The sequence below is a fragment of the Trichechus manatus genome, unplaced genomic scaffold (genome assembly GCF_000243295.1).
Source record: "Trichechus manatus latirostris isolate Lorelei unplaced genomic scaffold, TriManLat1.0 scaffold00113, whole genome shotgun sequence".
NCBI classification, from domain to species: Eukaryota; Metazoa; Chordata; class Mammalia; order Sirenia; family Trichechidae; genus Trichechus; species Trichechus manatus.
In genome coordinates this window covers 4957244-4973778 of record NW_004444049.1, presented here as the reverse complement: position 1 = coordinate 4973778, position 16535 = coordinate 4957244, and the positions used below count along the sequence as shown (strand labels likewise).

Here is a 16535-nt window from a genome sequence, read left to right as displayed (position 1 = left end):
GCGGCCGGCTGGGCGGGGCCGCGGCATTTCCAGGGGAGGGTCCGCAGGGCGCGCCCCGGCCTAGAGGGAGGAGGTGTCGTGGGCGCGGCCTGGAGAGACGGGGGACCCCGCAGGTCCCGGCCCCTCCAGTGGAAGGTCTCTGCTGGGTCGGCCTGCCCTAGGGGAGGGCTCCTTGGTTCCGCCAGCCTGCTGGGGAGGGGGCTGTCCGAGGGGCTGGGGCCGGGCTCTCCCGTCCGGGAGTGAGCCCCCACGGGCCCCGTAGCCTGTCCCCTGGCACGCCCTGCCCTGGAGAAAGGAATCCCCAGGGAAGCCCCGAGACGAAGCGGCACACGCCGGCCTGAGCTGGTGGTCTGGGGCCGAATCCGGGTCTGGCCTCACTCGCCGCACCGCATTGCGTCTCCGGGGCCGAGACGAGCCGGGCGCGCCCCCTGTAGGCCGAGCTTGGGCACGGTGCGGGCTGCCGGCCGGGAGACTGGGACACCCGGGGGACCCAGGCGTCTGGGGACCGCCGGTGTTTACCTAATCCGGGGCGGACGGCGGTGTGGCCCCAGGCCCGGCGCCCGCCTGCCGCCCCTTCTCCTTCGCAGGCGGTGCGGCCATGGCCACGATGGTGCTTCCACGGGAGGAGAAGCTGAGCCAGGATGAGATCGTGCTGGGCACCAAGGCCGTCATCCAGGGGCTGGAGACCCTGCGCGGGGAGCATCGTGCCCTGCTCGCCCCTTTGGTTGCGCATGAGGCTGGTGAGACCGAGCCCGGCTCGCAGGAGCGCTGCGTCCTCCTACGTCGCTCCCTGGAAGCCATAGAGCTGGGGCTGGGGGAGGCCCAGGTAGGCTGCCTGGGGCGCTGAGATGGGAGGAGACTGGAGGAGTTGAGCCTTCCTTATAGGAGTCCTGGCGACGTAGGCGCCAAATCTGAGCAGGGAACCATCTGTCCCTGGCCCAACTTGGGTGAAAACCAAAAAAATAAAATCCATTGCCGTCCAGTCAATTCTGACTCACAGCGACCTTATAGGACAGAATAGAACTGCTACCCCAATAAATATCTGTTGAAATGAATGCTGTTTGGGGACCCCAGCCCTGCCCTGCCCCAATAGTCCCTGATCACCCTCCAGCCCCCACCCAGCGCCCTGTTCCTGGCTCCCCTCTACCCAGCAGAGACTGACTGGCATAGATGAACAGAAAGGAAGTCTTTAAGGAAACACTCCTCAAAATTTTTCATTCTTTCATTTATTCATTCACAGATAAGTTATCAAGTGCTCGCTATGTGCCAGGCACCATTAGGTGCCAGGGATGCAAGAGCCAACAAGATCCCTGGCCCTAGTCCAGTAGGAAGAGGGACAGAAACATACATTCACAAATAATTGTTACAAATTGTGATAAATTTTAGAAAGAAAAGAACAAGATCTTGTGATAGCTTATAGTAGGGGTTCTTGTCTATTGGTCGGGCAAGACTTTTCTGAGGAAATGACAGTTAAACCAAGACCTGAAGGAAGGAATGAACCAGCCTCCAGAAAAGGGAGGAAGGGGAGAAGCTGCATGTGCAAAGGTCCTGAGGTAGGAAAGATCTTGTGGTGGTAAGGAATTCAAAGACATGTGACTGGAGCCTCATGAGGGAGGGGAGAGTGTCAGCAGAGGCCGGTGGATAGGTGGACAGGAGCTAGCTCATGCTGTGCCTTGTTAGTTTGGGTTTTATTCTCAGGAAATCGAGAAGCCTTTAGAGGGTTTTACAGGGGCAAGGGCCGTGGTCTGACTTAGGTTTTAAAAGCTTCTTCTGGCTGAGGTATAGAGAATGAACCATAGTGGGCCAAGAGTAGAGGCAGGTAGCAAGTGGTTAGGAAGCCACTACTGGATTTCAAGTGAGAGATGGCAGCTTGGACTAACGGGGTAGCCTTGGAGCTGGAGAGAAAGGGCTAAGTTCTAGATGCTTTGGAGGTCTGCCCAAGGGGACCCTGGGGATGCAGTAAGGGAGAGAGAGGGCAGGGCAACTCCCAGGCTTGTGGTTTGAGCAAGTTAAGGGGCCACCACAGCCTGGGGATGGGTCAAGAGTTCTGTTTGGCCTTGAGTTGGGGCTGCCAGGATGACAGGCAGGTGGATATGTCCAGGGGGCATGGGGCGTGCCAGGAGTTAGGTCCTGGGGGAAAAGAGTTTCTTGAGCCCCTGCCTGGCTCTTCGAATCCTGGGCAGGTTGTATTATTTTGATTTATTTGTCTTTAAAATAGGAGTCAAGCCATGTGCTGTGTGTACTTCCAGGCCGTTTAGGGAATGTTTTTAAAAGCTAGTGGTTGTAAAAACACCTGTCATTAGGCATTTGCTAACCAACTAGAAAACGCATGACCCAGACTGCCTGGCCTTCAGGAAGGCGCGTTCACACCTCAGCCTCAGCCAGTTGATTCTGGGGTGCAAGATGGACACACAGGGGCCCCGCCCCAGAGTGCACAGACACAGATGGGCAACAGGGCAGTAGAGGGTGCTGGGAGCCCCATGTGAGATGGAACAGAGGGGAAGGCACCCTGAAGGCTGAGTGGGGTTTCAGTGGAGGAGAAAGGAGGGAAGGCATTTTAAGCAGAGGGTGGAGCCTAGGCCAAGACACCGCAGCAGGAAGAACCTGGAAGCTTAGGAAAGGGGAGAGGGGTAGGGCCTGAGTCTGAGGCCCGGGATCTCCTTACCTGTCCCTGTGGTTCCACAGACCATCTGGAGGAGCTTCAGAAGGACGGGGGTATCCAAACCCTTGAGCAGAGCTCAGGATGGGGTCTTCAGCCTATCACCAGGGTTCTTTGGGAAAGCACCAGCCCTGGGGCAGGGTTGCAAGGGAAGGCTTTTAGTTGCCCACTCTGGGTGAGGATGGACAGTGGGAATGGTGGAGTAGAGGCTGTGGCTGCAGAGGCTTGAGTACCACCCCAGGCGAGATGCAGAAGAATTTGCTAGCCTGTGGAGGGCACAGCATTGCAGCCAGCACTCTTCCTGCTCAGAACACCCTGCCGATGGGGAGCTGCCCATCAGTGCAGAGGCCAGGCTGAGACCCAGGAAAGGGGCCAAACTGGGAGCCCCGGGCTCCTGACTCTAGAAGGAAGGAGTCCGGGGACCCCAGATGACCTGGGCCAGGCCTTGGACTGGTCTGTTACAGGCCTTGGGGAAAGTTTCCTGGCCAGGCCCAGCTCTTCCCGGGGTCCCAGAGCCCCAGCAGGCCCAGGCTGGAGGCCCTGCTGGGAGGTGGCCAGGGCTCTGACCTTCATCCTGCTGGCCACCACAGGTGATCCTGGCGCTGTCGAACCACCTGGGGGCCGTGGAGTCGGAGAAGCAGAAGTTGCGGGCTCAGGTGCGGCGCCTGGTGCAGGAGAACCAGTGGCTGCGTGAGGAGCTGGCGGGGACGCAGCAGAAGCTGCAGCGCAGCGAGCAGGCTGTGGCCCAACTCGAGGAGGAGAAGCAGCACCTGCTGTTCATGAGCCAGATCCGCAAGCTGGATGAGGACACCTCCCCCAACGTGAGCCAGGCCCACTGTGGCCCTGGGCTGCACTGGGGAAGGGGCCTGGGAGCAGGGAGGGGCAGCCCACTGACCCCACCTCCCTTCCTGACACCGGTCCTGTTTTCCCTCCAGGAGGAGAAGGGGGAGGTCCCCAAAGACTCTCTGGATGACCTGTTTCCCAATGAGGAGGAGCAGAGCCCAGGTGCCAACGGGCAGTTGGTTCTGCAGTAGAGGGAGGGTTGTGGCAACTCCTGGTCTTGGGACCTCTGGGGTCCCAGGAAATGGGGACTGAGTGGCCACCATGCTCTTTCCTGCCTCGTTTCTGACCACAACACCCCACCTGTTAGAGCGTAAGAGGCCAGTTCTTCCGTGTTACCTCCCACCACGTCCAGCTTTATGGAGGTAGACATGACAGTTAGGAGCTCTGGAGCAGCCAGGCCTGCCACAAATTGCCGTGACCACTGGTAGAGTTTCTTCTCCTCTCTGAGCGCCCCTGGGCAGCCACAGTTTCTCCTCTGAGGGTGAAGGAGGAGGAGCCACACGCACAGTGCTGGGCCGGGACCAGCTTGCCTTGCCAGCAGCATTGAGCACCTACCCAAGCCTTTGCTCTGCAGATAGGGAGGCTGGGGCTCAGAGGTTAGGTGACTTGCTGTAGGACACACAGCTTGAAGTATGGAGCAGGGACTCCAAACTCGCTCATTCTGTGACCTCCCTGCAGGTGGGCGGGGCTGGGGTGACTAGACTTCCCTACAGATGGGGAAACCGAGGCAGAGCAGTTAGTGACTTGCCTAGGGTCACGTAGGCCAGCCTAGCCCCGTGTACAGAGGGTACATCTGACTTCTTGCCCTTGGCCCTACAGCCCCCAGTCCTGGAGGAGGAGATGTGGCCGCCCAGCATGGAGGCTACGAAATCCCGGCCCGGCTCCGCACCCTGCACAACCTAGTGATCCAGTACGCCTCGCAGGGCCGCTATGAGGTGGCCGTGCCGCTCTGCAAGCAGGCACTCGAGGACCTGGAGAAGACGTCGGGCCACGACCACCCTGATGTGGCCACCATGCTGAACATCCTGGCACTGGTGTATCGGTGAGCCCAACTCTTGGGCCCTGCTGGGAGGCGACAGAAGCAGACCTTGTACCTGGAGGGCTGAGCCACGGGGAGCGTGGGGCTCCAGACGTGAACAGCTCAGTCTGGTGGAGGAGAAGGACTTGGACATAACCAGGGGGGCAGCCCATGAAGACTTGGGTGCCAGCACGGCTTCTCCAGGGCTTGAGTGGGGCCTTTGGTGAGAATGAGTTTGCCCAGAACACGAGGGTTGAGAGTGGTTTCCCCACAGAAAGCAGCCTTTAGCAGAGGCGCGGCAGAATGGAGCCAGGGGCACTGGAGGGGTGGGGGTCAGAGAACTTATTCGGGCTGGGCGTGAGGCAGTCAGGGGAGACCTGGGGAGTTCAGAGCACATCCCACTCTGGTGCCCTGACTTGGGGGGAGGGAGCTCCCAGAAGGCACAGGGTGACCAGCTCTTCCTATGCTCTGGGTCAGACCCCCCCTCATGCTCACTTATCTATAAATATGGGAGTGACCACAGGGGTCACGGGCCACCAGGCAGGGACCTTGGGGCTGGAGGACAGCTCTCACCATGCTCCTGCCCACTCCCAGGGACCAGAACAAGTACAAGGAGGCTGCTCATCTGCTCAACGATGCCCTGGCCATCCGGGAGAAGACGCTGGGCAAGGACCACCCAGCTGTGAGTGAAGACAGGGTGGGAGGTGGGGCTGCCCCCTGCCCCTGAGCTCCCGGGCCCCAGAGTCCCTGCCAAGCTGGGCCCTGCGCCATGGAGCCCCCACTGTCCCCACCCCAGGTGGCCGCAACGCTGAACAACTTGGCAGTTCTGTACGGCAAGCGGGGCAAGTACAAGGAGGCAGAGCCACTGTGCAAGCGGGCGCTGGAGATCCGGGAGAAGGTGGGGGCAGGCAGGGCCGGGCAGGTGGGGGCGCGGACAGGCCCTGCGTGGCCACTGTTTTCCTGAGTCCACCCCTGGTTCCCGTCCCAGGTCCTGGGCAAATTCCACCCTGATGTGGCCAAGCAGCTGAGCAACCTGGCTCTGCTGTGCCAGAACCAGGGCAAGGCCGAGGAAGTCGAGTACTACTACCGGCGGGCCCTGGAGATCTACGCCACCCGCCTCGGGCCGGACGACCCCAACGTGGCCAAGACCAAGAACAACCTGGTGCTCTGTTGTCGGAGGGCTGTGAGGGGCGGGGAGGAGGGAGGAAGAGCAGAGCAACGGGGTGGGGAGAGGAAAAGGCTGGCACCCTGCATCCTGCTCACCCACTGGGCCCCTGCCCCCCACCCCCCAGGCCTCCTGCTACCTAAAACAGGGCAAGTACCAGGATGCTGAGACCTTGTACAAGGAGATCCTCACGCGCGCTCACGAGAAGGAGTTTGGCTCTGTCAATGGTGAGCCCTGGCCCACCTAGCCACCGGCACCCAGCCTCACCTCCAGCGTGTGCACCCTGGCACGCATACACACAGCTAACACAGGAGAGTACACACAAATCACATACAGAATCATGCGGGAGGTCACCCACAAAACTTACAGAACTCACACAAGCGCATACACAACTTGTGGGAGCTCACACAGAACTCACACAATTCACACAACTCACACAGCTGACACGCCCCATACTCTGGGCCCGGAGTCTCTTTCCCGTTCTCCACTGGGCCACGCCTGCCCACCTTGAGGGCCCAGCTCAAGTGTCCCCCCCACTCTGGGAAGCTGTCTTCTTGCCCCGAATGGTCAGTCATTTCTTGCTGTGGGGTCCCTCGGAGCTTGGCCCATAACTCACGCCTTGGCTGTGGGCCAGAGGTGTGAAGGGTCTATCCCCTAGCTGCTCCCCACCTAACAGCAGGCCCCCATGTGCAGGCCCTTGCTTTGCTTGTCTCTGTCCAGAGGGGACTTGGTAATGTTTGGGGTCTGTTTCTTCTCATTCATTTAACAAAGTCCAACCTTAGCCCTTCTTGGTGCCCCCACCCCAGACCCCAGTGCATGTCCAGCAGGCCAGGCTCTGTGAGATGTTGGTGACAGTCCCCTTTCTCCCCCCAGGGAACAACAAGCCCATCTGGATGCACGCAGAGGAACGGGAGGAGAGCAAGGTAGCTCCGTGGGGCAGGGAGGCTGGGATGCGTGGAGGGGTGCGCCTTCTCCCCCTGCCCTGACCATTCTCTCCCCAGGATAAGCGCCGGGACAGCACCCCATATGGGGAATACGGCAGCTGGTACAAGGCCTGCAAAGTAGACAGGTGAGGGCAGCAGAGGTGGGGCAGGGCAGGAGGCAGAGCAGGTAGCAGGGAACCAGCATCCTGGTTGGGGGCTGCCCACACCCAGAACACACCCCGTTTCTACACAAGCCTCTTTTAAGGCCAGGCCCTGGCTACCTGTCCCAAGAAGGCATTCTTTCCCCCAGGACAGCCTGATTCTCTCCCTCCTGAGTCTCTCAGCTCTTCGGCCTCAGGGCAGCATCATTCCAGGGCCCCAGGGCCAGGTCTCCAGCCCTGGGGTGATTCCCCCAAGCTAGAAGCTGGCTGGGCCTGTCCCAGGGCTTGACACTTAGGAGGGGCTCAGATTCTAGCTGGCCTGATCGGTTCCTCAGGGCCTAGTGTGGGCTGGGTGCCCACTGGGTCCTAGGGAACATAGAGGTTGACATTGTCCCACTGTCCCACCCACAGCCCCACGGTCAACACCACCCTGCGCAGCTTGGGGGCCCTGTACCGGCGGCAGGGCAAGCTAGAAGCCGCACACACACTGGAGGACTGCGCTAGCCGTAGCCACAAGCAGGTGGGGCTACATGCATGGGGGTGTGGCAGGGACCTCTGTGGCCCCATGTGTGACCCACACAGGCCTGATGCTCCCGCCTCTCCCTCAGGGCCTGGACCCTGCGAGTCAGACCAAGGTGGTGGAGCTGCTGAAAGATGGCAGTGTTGGGCGCGGAGACCGCCGCAGCAGCCGAGACATGGCCGGAGGGGCCGGTCCTCGGGCCGAGTCTGACCTGGAGGACCCAGGGCCCTCAGCCGAGTGGAGCGGGGTGAGTGTGCAGCCAGGGTGGGCAGGGGGCATGGCACGGTGTGGACAGAGATGAGCCTGTCCCCCACAGGACGGCAGCGGTTCCTTGCGGCGCAGCGGCTCCTTCGGGAAGCTCCGGGATGCCCTGAGGCGCAGCAGTGAGATGCTGGTGAAAAAGCTGCAGGGAGGTGGCCCCCAGGAGCCCCCTAACCCCAGGTGAGCCACATCCAGGGTGAGCCCCTCAAAAACTCACCAACACCCACCAACTCCAGACAAGCCCTGACCCAGAGTGAGTCCCGCTGACCCACCACCCATCCAGTCTGCTCCCTACCAGCATCCTCCCCCAGCTACAGCCTGCCCCCCTTCCCTGCACCCCCCCAGTTCTACCCTGGGCAAACCCTGCCATCCTTTCTCCTTAGGATGAAGCGGGCCAGCTCCCTCAACTTTCTCAACAAGAGTGCAGCGGAGGCAGGCCAGGTAGGGCTGGGTGGGTCCCCGGCACTGGGCGGCTGAGGCCAGGCCCTACTCCTTCCCAAGCATCTCTAGTCACCCAGCAGCATTTCCTGTCTCCGTCCTGGCTGTGGGGTAGACGGGGAGGCAGATGAGAGAAGCCCAGCCCCGGCACTGGGTGGACGTGTAGTGGCCAGTGCCAGCACAGTCACTGTGGAGACGGGCCTAAGTGCCAGAACATCAGGGCATGGCCTCTGCCCTGCTCCAGGGACTCTGGCTGCCTTTGCCCCTTCAGGTCAGGGGAGCTCAGACAGGCCGCAGCATGGCCTGAGTCGCCGTCCCCTCTGCCCACAGCCTGGAGGCGCGGGCCTGTCTGACAGCCGCACCCTCAGCTCCAGCTCCATGGACCTCTCCCGGCGACGCTCCCTCGTGGGCTGATGCTGAAGGGGCAGCCGGTCGCCAGAGCCTCCACCGGCACTGCCCCCCAGCCCTGCGCATGGGCCTGCTGCTTGCCCCGCCTGTCTTTCCCAAGGACCCCCGTCTTTTCTGTTCAATCTCAGGGTAACCTCCTCCCTTGTCATCTCAGCCTGAGCCCTGGAAGCTGGGCCTGCCCGCTCCAGCCCCACCCCTTATTTATTCCTAACAGCAGGGCCCCTCTTCCTAAGCTGCTGGGACAGTGGGAAGGGCTGGCCAGGTCTCTTAAGGTAGAGACTCAGCGGCTGCCCTCCCCAGACCCCGGAGCTAGGAACACCGAGCACCTGCGGTCCTTTCAGCACCCTGCCCTCCCCCGGCCGTTGCTTCTGTATATAGAGAAATAAATTATTGGCCGCCACCCCAACCCCCAGTCCACGGTACTACCCGGGCTGCCCGCTCCTTGCCCTTCTCTAGTGGTACCGCCCAGGCCTTAATCACACCCATTCCGCGCGGTGGTATCTCCTAGGCACCACAGCTCGAGGGGCGGTGTCTCCCCATGGCTTCCCTAGGCCTTCTCCAGCGCCTGGTTTCAGAGGGGCGCGCTTCCTCCGCCATCGCCCGAGCCCTAGCTAGGGGACTTCCTTGTCTTCTCCTCGCCGGGCCCTGCCTCGCATCCCGGCCTTATGCACTGGCCCTCCCGCGCGGCCCCGCCCAGGCACGGCCTGACTCCGCCCCGGGCCCAGCCCACCGAGCCATCCCGCCACTCCCCGAGCCATCCCGCCACGCCCCTACCCATGCCTGCAGCTTCTTGCGAGGGGCAGTGATGGCCCTTGCAGCAGGAGGGGCTTCCCCGGTTGGGGAGTGAGGCGGTCACTCTCTGTTTTCAGATATTGCTGTAGAAATAAAGACGGTTTGAATCTGAGCTGGGCTTGTTTGGGGGCGGAGACCGAGGGGTGGAGAGACCGGTCGGTAGAGGTCGCCCGTGAGTGGCGAGTGTGTGCGCGCGTTGTTCACGTCCGGTACCCGGGCCACTGGGGCTCAAAATACCCTGCCCCTTGCCCAGAATTGTTTGGGGGCCTCAGATTCTGAATCCGGAAGTCTCCCAGGAAGGTTCGGGTTTTCTTCTAACAACTTACACCTCCAGGGTTCTGGAGAGCGCGAACTTTGAGCCCTGCTCCTTCCTAAGCTGTTTGACCTTGAGCGAATTCTCTGAGCCTCGATATTTCTCATCTATAAAATGTAGGTGATGACCCTTTCCTCCTGGGGCTGCGCTGTGAGTTAGGAGCTCCCACACAGAGAACTCTAGATAAATGAACATCGTCTTTTACTAGCACCCACCGTCTCATCTAATGGTCACAACCCTGGGAGCTGGGAGGGAAAGCACGATTGCCTCGGTCAGATAGACATGAAAAAGAAGGGTGACCCCTAACCTAGGCTCTAAATTGAGCTTTCAGCGCCAGGATGCCGGGAGGCTCCAGAGCGCCGTCCTCAATCCCAGATACGTCTGCGGAGCGAACTACAAGCCCCAGAAGGCGGTGCGCCGGCAGTGGTAGGATGTGCGGGCTCTCCGTTTTACGCCTGCGCAGCTAGCGCGAATGGCACAAACGTTGGAGACTACAAGTTCCAGGAAGCAGCGCGGCGAGGCCCCAGTTGGAAGTGTTTGCGCCTGCGCGCGGCGGGCGGGGCCTCTGGGGCGGAGCGGCCACCATCTTGGAACGGGAGGCGGAGCAGAGCCGACTGGGAGCGACCGAGCGGGCCGCCGCCGCCGCCATGAACCCCGAATAGTGAGTGAGCCCCGCCCGCGCCGTCCGGCGCAGCCTCGATTCCGAGTACGGGGCTTTACGCTTACCGGAGTTGTCCGGCCCGGGTCAGGACTGCGCGGCACCCCCACATCCGGGTCCCTCTTCCGCTGACATCCCCCCCCCCACATCCGGGTCCTGCCCCTCCCCCTGGGTGCCCCCAGACCCCGGCTCGACGCCCTTAGTCATCGCACCCGACGCCCAAAGACGGCGACCCCGAAGGGCACTTCCTGGGGCCCGAGGCACCTGCCCTACCAGGCCTTAACGGTCAGGCGATCTCTCAGCCCCATCTCTCCTGGCCTCAGTTTCCCCACCTGCTGCTTGAAAGTGGCGGCGGCCTCGGTGGGACGACGGTCCCAGCGTTTTGGAGCCTGTCACGATAGTCTCTGGTCTCGGTATAAACTCAGGCCCATAAGACGGGCCTTAAGTTCCTCTACTCTGCGCGGAGTCGGGGCTGATCCGACACGGGAGGCCCCGAGGCGGCGCTCCAGCGGGGGGTGTCGCCTCGCCCCTCGCTTGGGCCACACTGCCCTGCGGCTTCCGGCCGGCCGTCTCTCTTGCCCTCCTCACCTTTGCACGGGCCCCCGCCACCATCAGCACACTTTTTCTTTTCGCTGTAACACTGAAGTTGAGAGGAACGTGGTGGTTGCATCCCCTCTTCGGCGGGAGTCTTTGCTCCTCAAACTCTCCTCCCTTCTTGGTCACTCCCCCTAGGGGTAGCTGGGGTAGGTGGCCCTCATTTCGTGGCCCAGACTTCTCACTGACAGTTTCTCCAAGTATCACTTATCGTTATTCTTTTCTACCACTTCCTTTTCGTTCTCCGGATCCAGGCCACAGGTTTCCATGGGGAAGGGTGAAGCTCTGAGCTGGATTACAAGGGAGAACAGAGAAGGGAACCAGCAGGCTGGCAAAGAGACACTGGAGTCTGACAGACCTGGTTTCCAGTCATATAGTCAATAGCTGTGTGACCTGGGGCAAAGCTTCCCTTCTGGAGCTCTGGTTTTCTCATTAGATGGGAATAACAGCATCCACTTCACTGGACTGGCGTGAGGGTTTGATGAGATGGTGCATTTGAAGTTCTTAGTACAGGACCAGGCAAACTAGGAACTCAGTGACTCTTAACTGCTCTTGCTGTTGCCACTTGTTGGCCACTTCTGCTTGGTGGCTTCATATCAGGCTCTTTACACATTTAGTCATTTAGTAGGTTCTGGGTTGGGCTCCGACTTCCACTTCTGGGGCCTCCCCTGCCAAGGCAGGCATACCATGGGGCATGTAGTGGGGATTCTTTAAGGAGCCCCGTTTGTGTGGAACCATGGAGTCTGTCAGGAATCAGTAAGATACCCAACTCTGTCCCTACTGATTGTGACCCTTGGCAAGTCAGGTTCCTCTCTGTGCCTCGGATTCCTTCCCTGTAAAGTGAGATTTAGCCTCAGCAAACTGAGAGCTCTCTGGGGTAGCTATGTTATGTGGGGGACTGGAGGGAGGGTCTAGTGAGAATCATCATCTGACAAACCAAGGCACACCTCCCAGTGTGGTTACAGTTGTGACTCCAGGATGATGGCAGGTGGGCTCCCTGCCATCCTTCACGCCTTTCCACGCTCTCTCTCCAGTGACTACCTGTTTAAGCTGCTTTTGATTGGTGACTCGGGCGTGGGCAAGTCCTGCCTGCTCCTGCGGTTTGCTGTGAGTAAGAAGTCTCCTGTACTGTCCATCTGGGGTCCTGGCTGGCTGGCTGGCTGGAGGGGAGAGGACGTACCCTAGAGTACAGCAGTTGTGAGACCTGGGGGACCAAGGACAAAGTTGCAAGACCTGCTGGCAACACATCTGACTGAGCAAGGCAGTAGGGCTGGCAAAGTGGGGTGCTGAGAGCTGGGGCTTGGCAGTTAGGAGCTCAGCTGGGGCAGGGAGCTGGAGGGAGGTTTTCCAGATGGGCCTCAGGCCTGTTCATTGGCCCCAACCTTTCAGGATGACACATACACAGAGAGCTACATCAGCACCATCGGGGTGGACTTCAAGATCCGAACCATTGAGCTGGATGGCAAAACCATCAAACTGCAGATCGTGAGTGGCGCTCTTCCCAAAGCCGCCGTGCAGAGGCGCCACCCTGGGAGGGGAGCGGGGCTCTGGGCGTGGAGCAAGGCTGACCCTGCCCCTCCCTCCCTCCTGTCTTGAAGTGGGACACAGCCGGTCAGGAGCGGTTCCGGACCATCACCTCCAGCTACTACCGGGGAGCCCATGGCATCATTGTGGTGTACGATGTCACTGACCAGGTACTCCTGGCTTTGCCATCCCCAGCCTTGCCTCCTTGACCCTAGGTCTCTGGCCCTTGCTTCTTTTTACCTTGCCCATCCTCTCTTCCTGATGCTTCCCAGAAAGGAGACTGTACTCAGCTCGTTTCACAAGGACGGAAACAGCTGCAGAAACGGACCCTCCCGAGGTCCTCCTGCCTGAACTTACCACCTCATTCTAGACCTGGGCACCTGTGCTTTGTGGAGCTTTAGTCAGCTGGTTGGCCTCCTGCGTAGAGCCCGTGGCGTTTTGTATGGAACACATGTCGGGGAGCCATTGGACGGCCTTAGACAGGAAGTGAGGGAGCCCTGGGCTCCGTGGGAGCAGAGGCCTGGGAACCCTGTGTCTATGGCGGCAGCCTCAGTCATGGCTGGTGGTGGCGGTAGCAGCTGGAAGCAGTCCTGCTGTCGCTTACCATTTACAGACCCTGTTGCAGCCATTGTGTCGTCTGACTCTCGTGACCTCCCAAAGACGTCCATGCCACCTTCCCATTTTACTGATGAGGAGGGGGCATCAGGCGACTTGCTGAGGGCCCTGCAGCTGGTTGAGTGGCAGAGGCAGAAAGCCTGCGTCTTCGATTCCATCTGTTGTGTCCCTTCTACCAGACTTGTTGCTTACCAGGGGCCTGGCCCTGGGGATGTGGGGTCACTTCCATCAGCCCCGGGCCAGGAGGAGTCCCTGTGCTGAGGGGCAGCAGGGCTCTACAGGCTCACAGGGACTTAGGAATCCCACTCCCGCCTGGCCTCCCCGGCTCCTGGACAGCAAGCTGTGGCTGAACTGTGTGCCACTCAGGTCACCCGGGACTTTCTCACTGCCAGATCAGTGACCTCATTTCAGTTCACGTCCCGTTTGACCTTTGTGGCTTTAAATTCTCTTCTCTTCCCTCTCCTTGAAAAGCTTGTCTTTGGCTCCCCCACCTACCCCATCCACCCTGCTACTGCGTTCAATTCTGCCTTTTCTGTGTCTTCTTTCCCAGTCCATCCTGCTCCGCTCCCCAAACCCCATAGTCTGTGCCTCCCCGACTCTGGCGCAGGCTGCCTCCTCGCTCTCCCTGTGCAGTTCTGGCTGCAGTCCTGGTTTGGGCTTCCAGCCTGCATGCTGCTCTTCCTCCTTCTGAATGGCCTTCAGTTAGCAGCCGCCCCCTCTGTGTCAGACACCGTGCTGGTCTTTCACAGTTGCCCCGTGAAGGGAACAGTGGGGTCCCTGCTTCCCAGATGAGGTGGCACACTTGGAGAGGTGATGAGAAACATGCCCGTTTTCTCAAAGCCAGCATTTGAACCTCACCCTTGCCTGCCCAGGCAGCCTCTCCTGAGCCCCAGACCATCTGCAGACCTCAGCAAGTCCAGCGCCCACCTCACCATCCCCCTGAACCAGCTCCTGCAGTCCCATCCTTGTCACAGAGTCCCTGTCAGCCTGACCAGAAAACTCTTCCTTCCTCCCCTCCCCCATCCAGTCGGTGCCATGTCCCCTCATCCTGCCACCATCTTCTGAAATCCATCTTCTCGTAATAATAGCAGTGATGAGGGTAATAGCAGCTCCTGCTAACTGAGCACTTGTTATGAGACAGGCTGCATTCATTATCTCATGCTCACAACAGCCCTGCTGCAGGTAGTTTGTAGAGGGGAGGAAACTGAGGGTCAGAGAGGTTAGGGAGCCTATCTCAGGTCACACAGTAAATGACTGAGCGAGGTATTAACCCTAGGATGGTCTGACCAAATCTGTCCCCGGCTCGGGTAGTGTCTCCCCTGGATTTTCCCAGCTGCCCCCCAGCTGGTCTTCCTCTTGCCAGTCTGTGTGGCCCCCACACTCCTGCCAGGACTGTTTTTCTGAAACAGGTATGGTCTACCTGCCCCCTTCCGGAGAATTCCTGAGAAAGCCTCCATGGTCTGGTGTCCCCAGACTTGGGGCCAGGTGAGACCCTTTGGGCTCTGGCCTGCCTCCTCCCCCTCTCTGTTCCTGCTCAGGGCCTGTGTTCCAGCAACATTCAACTCCTCCCCCCTCCCCTCACATCCTGTGAGTGTGCAGATCTCCCCCCTCCCCTCCCCTCCACTTCCTCCCGCACAGGGCCAGGTTGCACCTGCAGGCTCAGTTTGGCTCGGCCTCCCCAGGCAGAGGGGCTCTCGGGGCTCCGCCGGCCCCTGCCTCCTATCCCTGCAGCTCTGATACCCTGTCTTGCCGTTGCCTGGTCTGTTCCTCCACCATCTCCTGAGTGCCTTAGGGCAGGGACCAGGTATTGTTCCCCTCTCTCTGTCTCCAGCACCCAGCACAGGGCCCAGAATGGGACATGGCTCGAGGTGTGAGTTTGGGCTAGCGTGGTATCACCAGGCCTCTGGCTTCTAGGAATGGAAAGTGGCTCTAGCTGGAGCTCTTTCCCGTAAGTTCTGTCCTTTGACCACAGCGGGTGGCAGGCTATTGGGAGAGTCTGAGGCTGAGTGACGGGCTGTTGGTGCCAGTAGCAGGATGAACATTGGGCTCTGTTTCCAGGATACCTGTCTCCCTCCTAGGCAGGGCGCCTTCTGCAAGGACCCTCCACCTCCCACAGGCTTAAAGGGATTTTTTTGCCACTGTGGGAACTCTGTGGTTCTTGCTGGACTGTTTGTTCTTGGGTCAGCTGCCTCCTCTCCTCCCTCCCTGGCTCCCCTCAGACCTGTCTGTCTTCTAGTATGCTTGGCTCCCCACACATAGTTAGGTCTCTCCTGTGTCTTATGGAGGGACAGAGTGGCTGCAGGCAGTTGGGGCTACATTGGCCTGGCTTTTGGGGTCGCAGACAGAGGAGGGGAGGGAGGAAAGGTAAGTCTGAAGAGAGAAAGAGGGAGCTTCCTCCAGGTCCCCAAGCCCAACTCTGCTGCCTCGCTCAGGGACCCAGGACACCCACCTTCCCTTCAGAGAAGCCCCTGTTCTCCAGGCCTGGGGCAGGGGTGGGAGCTGGGAGCAGAATAACTTTCGACCGGCTCCCCCAGGAGTCCTACGCCAACGTGAAGCAGTGGCTGCAGGAGATTGACCGCTATGCCAGCGAGAACGTCAACAAGCTCCTGGTGGGCAACAAGAGCGACCTTACCACCAAGAAGGTGGTGGACAACACCACAGCCAAGGTGAGCAGGCTGGGCCAGGTGCGTGTTAGCCGGGCCTGCAGCCCCTCACCTCCTCCTGCTCTCCTCCTCTGTCCTCTCCTTGGCAGGAGTTTGCAGACTCTCTGGGCATCCCCTTCCTGGAGACGAGTGCCAAGAACGCCACCAACGTTGAGCAGGCGTTCATGACCATGGCTGCTGAGATCAAAAAGCGGATGGGGCCTGGGGCAGCCTCTGGGGGTGAGCGGCCCAACCTCAAGATCGACAGCACCCCTGTGAAGCCGGCTGGTGGCGGCTGTTGCTAGGAGGGGCGCATCGGGTGGGACAGGAGGGGGTGCCTCCAGATGATGCCCCTGAGGGGGCAGGAGATGCCTTCCCCTCCCTCCCCCTCTCTGGGGCATTTGAGTCTGTGGCTTTGGGGTGTCCTGGGCTCCTCATCTCCCTCTGGCCCATCTGCCTGCTGCCCTGAACCCTGGTTCTGTCAGGGCCCCCAAGGGAGGACCCCCAGGGCCTGTGACTGGGGTGGGCCTTGCTCTGCTGCTGCCTCTAGGTAACTTGGAAAGACCCCCACCACACATCTTTCTCTGGGATGAGGGCTTCTCTGTCTCCTCCCCCCACCCCCCACATATGCTGCAGCGGCTTTCTCTCCTTGCCCTTCTCCTCCCTTGTTCCCCCAAGAGCTGAGGACCTTCCTGGGCTCTACTGCCCTGGCTGCAGTTAGTGCCAGGAGTGGGGCCAAGGGACCTGGGATCCAGGGCCCTGGGCCGAACCTCAGGACAAGCGTGGGGCCATGGGGCCGGCAGCCCACCCTGTCCCCTCGCAGCCTTCCCCGCCCCTCCCACATTCAGTCAGCTCCACCGTCCAGCTGCAGTCCAGCTGCGGCAGGGTTGAGCACAGCCAGGGTGGCTGGGTGGGCAGGCACGCTGGGCCTGTGTCTTGAACCTGGAGGGAGCCTGCTCCTGCCTACCCCAGCCCTGCCAGAGCCAGGCCCATGTGCCGCC

At 60.4% G+C, this 16535-nt stretch overlaps 2 protein-coding genes across 2 annotated transcripts in view; both read left to right on the top strand.

Moving 5' to 3' along the window:
• Positions 1–8766, top strand: part of KLC2 (kinesin light chain 2) — a 9117-nt gene extending 351 nt beyond the window's left edge. Inside the window, exons 2-16 of the mRNA XM_004383707.2 lie at positions 552–826; positions 3250–3480; positions 3595–3664; positions 4322–4544; positions 5115–5202; positions 5317–5418; positions 5509–5682; positions 5813–5912; positions 6559–6608; positions 6687–6754; positions 7181–7289; positions 7378–7536; positions 7606–7730; positions 7934–7991; positions 8319–8766. Coding sequence (XP_004383764.1) covers positions 599–826; positions 3250–3480; positions 3595–3664; positions 4322–4544; positions 5115–5202; positions 5317–5418; positions 5509–5682; positions 5813–5912; positions 6559–6608; positions 6687–6754; positions 7181–7289; positions 7378–7536; positions 7606–7730; positions 7934–7991; positions 8319–8402 — 1869 coding nt within the window. The 5' untranslated portion in view covers positions 552–598 and the 3' untranslated portion in view covers positions 8403–8766. The remainder of the gene's footprint in view (positions 1–551; positions 827–3249; positions 3481–3594; positions 3665–4321; positions 4545–5114; positions 5203–5316; positions 5419–5508; positions 5683–5812; positions 5913–6558; positions 6609–6686; positions 6755–7180; positions 7290–7377; positions 7537–7605; positions 7731–7933; positions 7992–8318) is intronic.
• A 1297-nt stretch (positions 8767–10063) lies between these two features.
• Positions 10064–16153, top strand: RAB1B (RAB1B, member RAS oncogene family). The gene is made up of 6 exons (XM_004383706.2): positions 10064–10162; positions 11788–11860; positions 12143–12238; positions 12352–12447; positions 15427–15558; positions 15645–16153. The coding sequence occupies exons 1-6, from the start codon at positions 10149–10151 to the stop codon at positions 15837–15839; spliced, it is 606 nt and encodes a 201-aa protein (XP_004383763.1). The 5' UTR covers positions 10064–10148; the 3' UTR covers positions 15840–16153.
• The last annotated feature ends 382 nt before the right edge of the window (positions 16154–16535 follow it).

What these genes read in the sequence shown, in the direction of transcription:
- RAB1B (XM_004383706.2), top strand. An exon ending in GCCTGCTCCTGCGGTTTGCT is followed by an intron (nt 11,861 to 12,142) that starts GTGAGTAAGAAG and finishes CCAACCTTTCAG; the next exon opens with GATGACACATACACAGAGAG. An exon ending in TGGACAACACCACAGCCAAG is followed by an intron (nt 15,559 to 15,644) that starts GTGAGCAGGCTG and finishes TCTCCTTGGCAG; the next exon opens with GAGTTTGCAGACTCTCTGGG.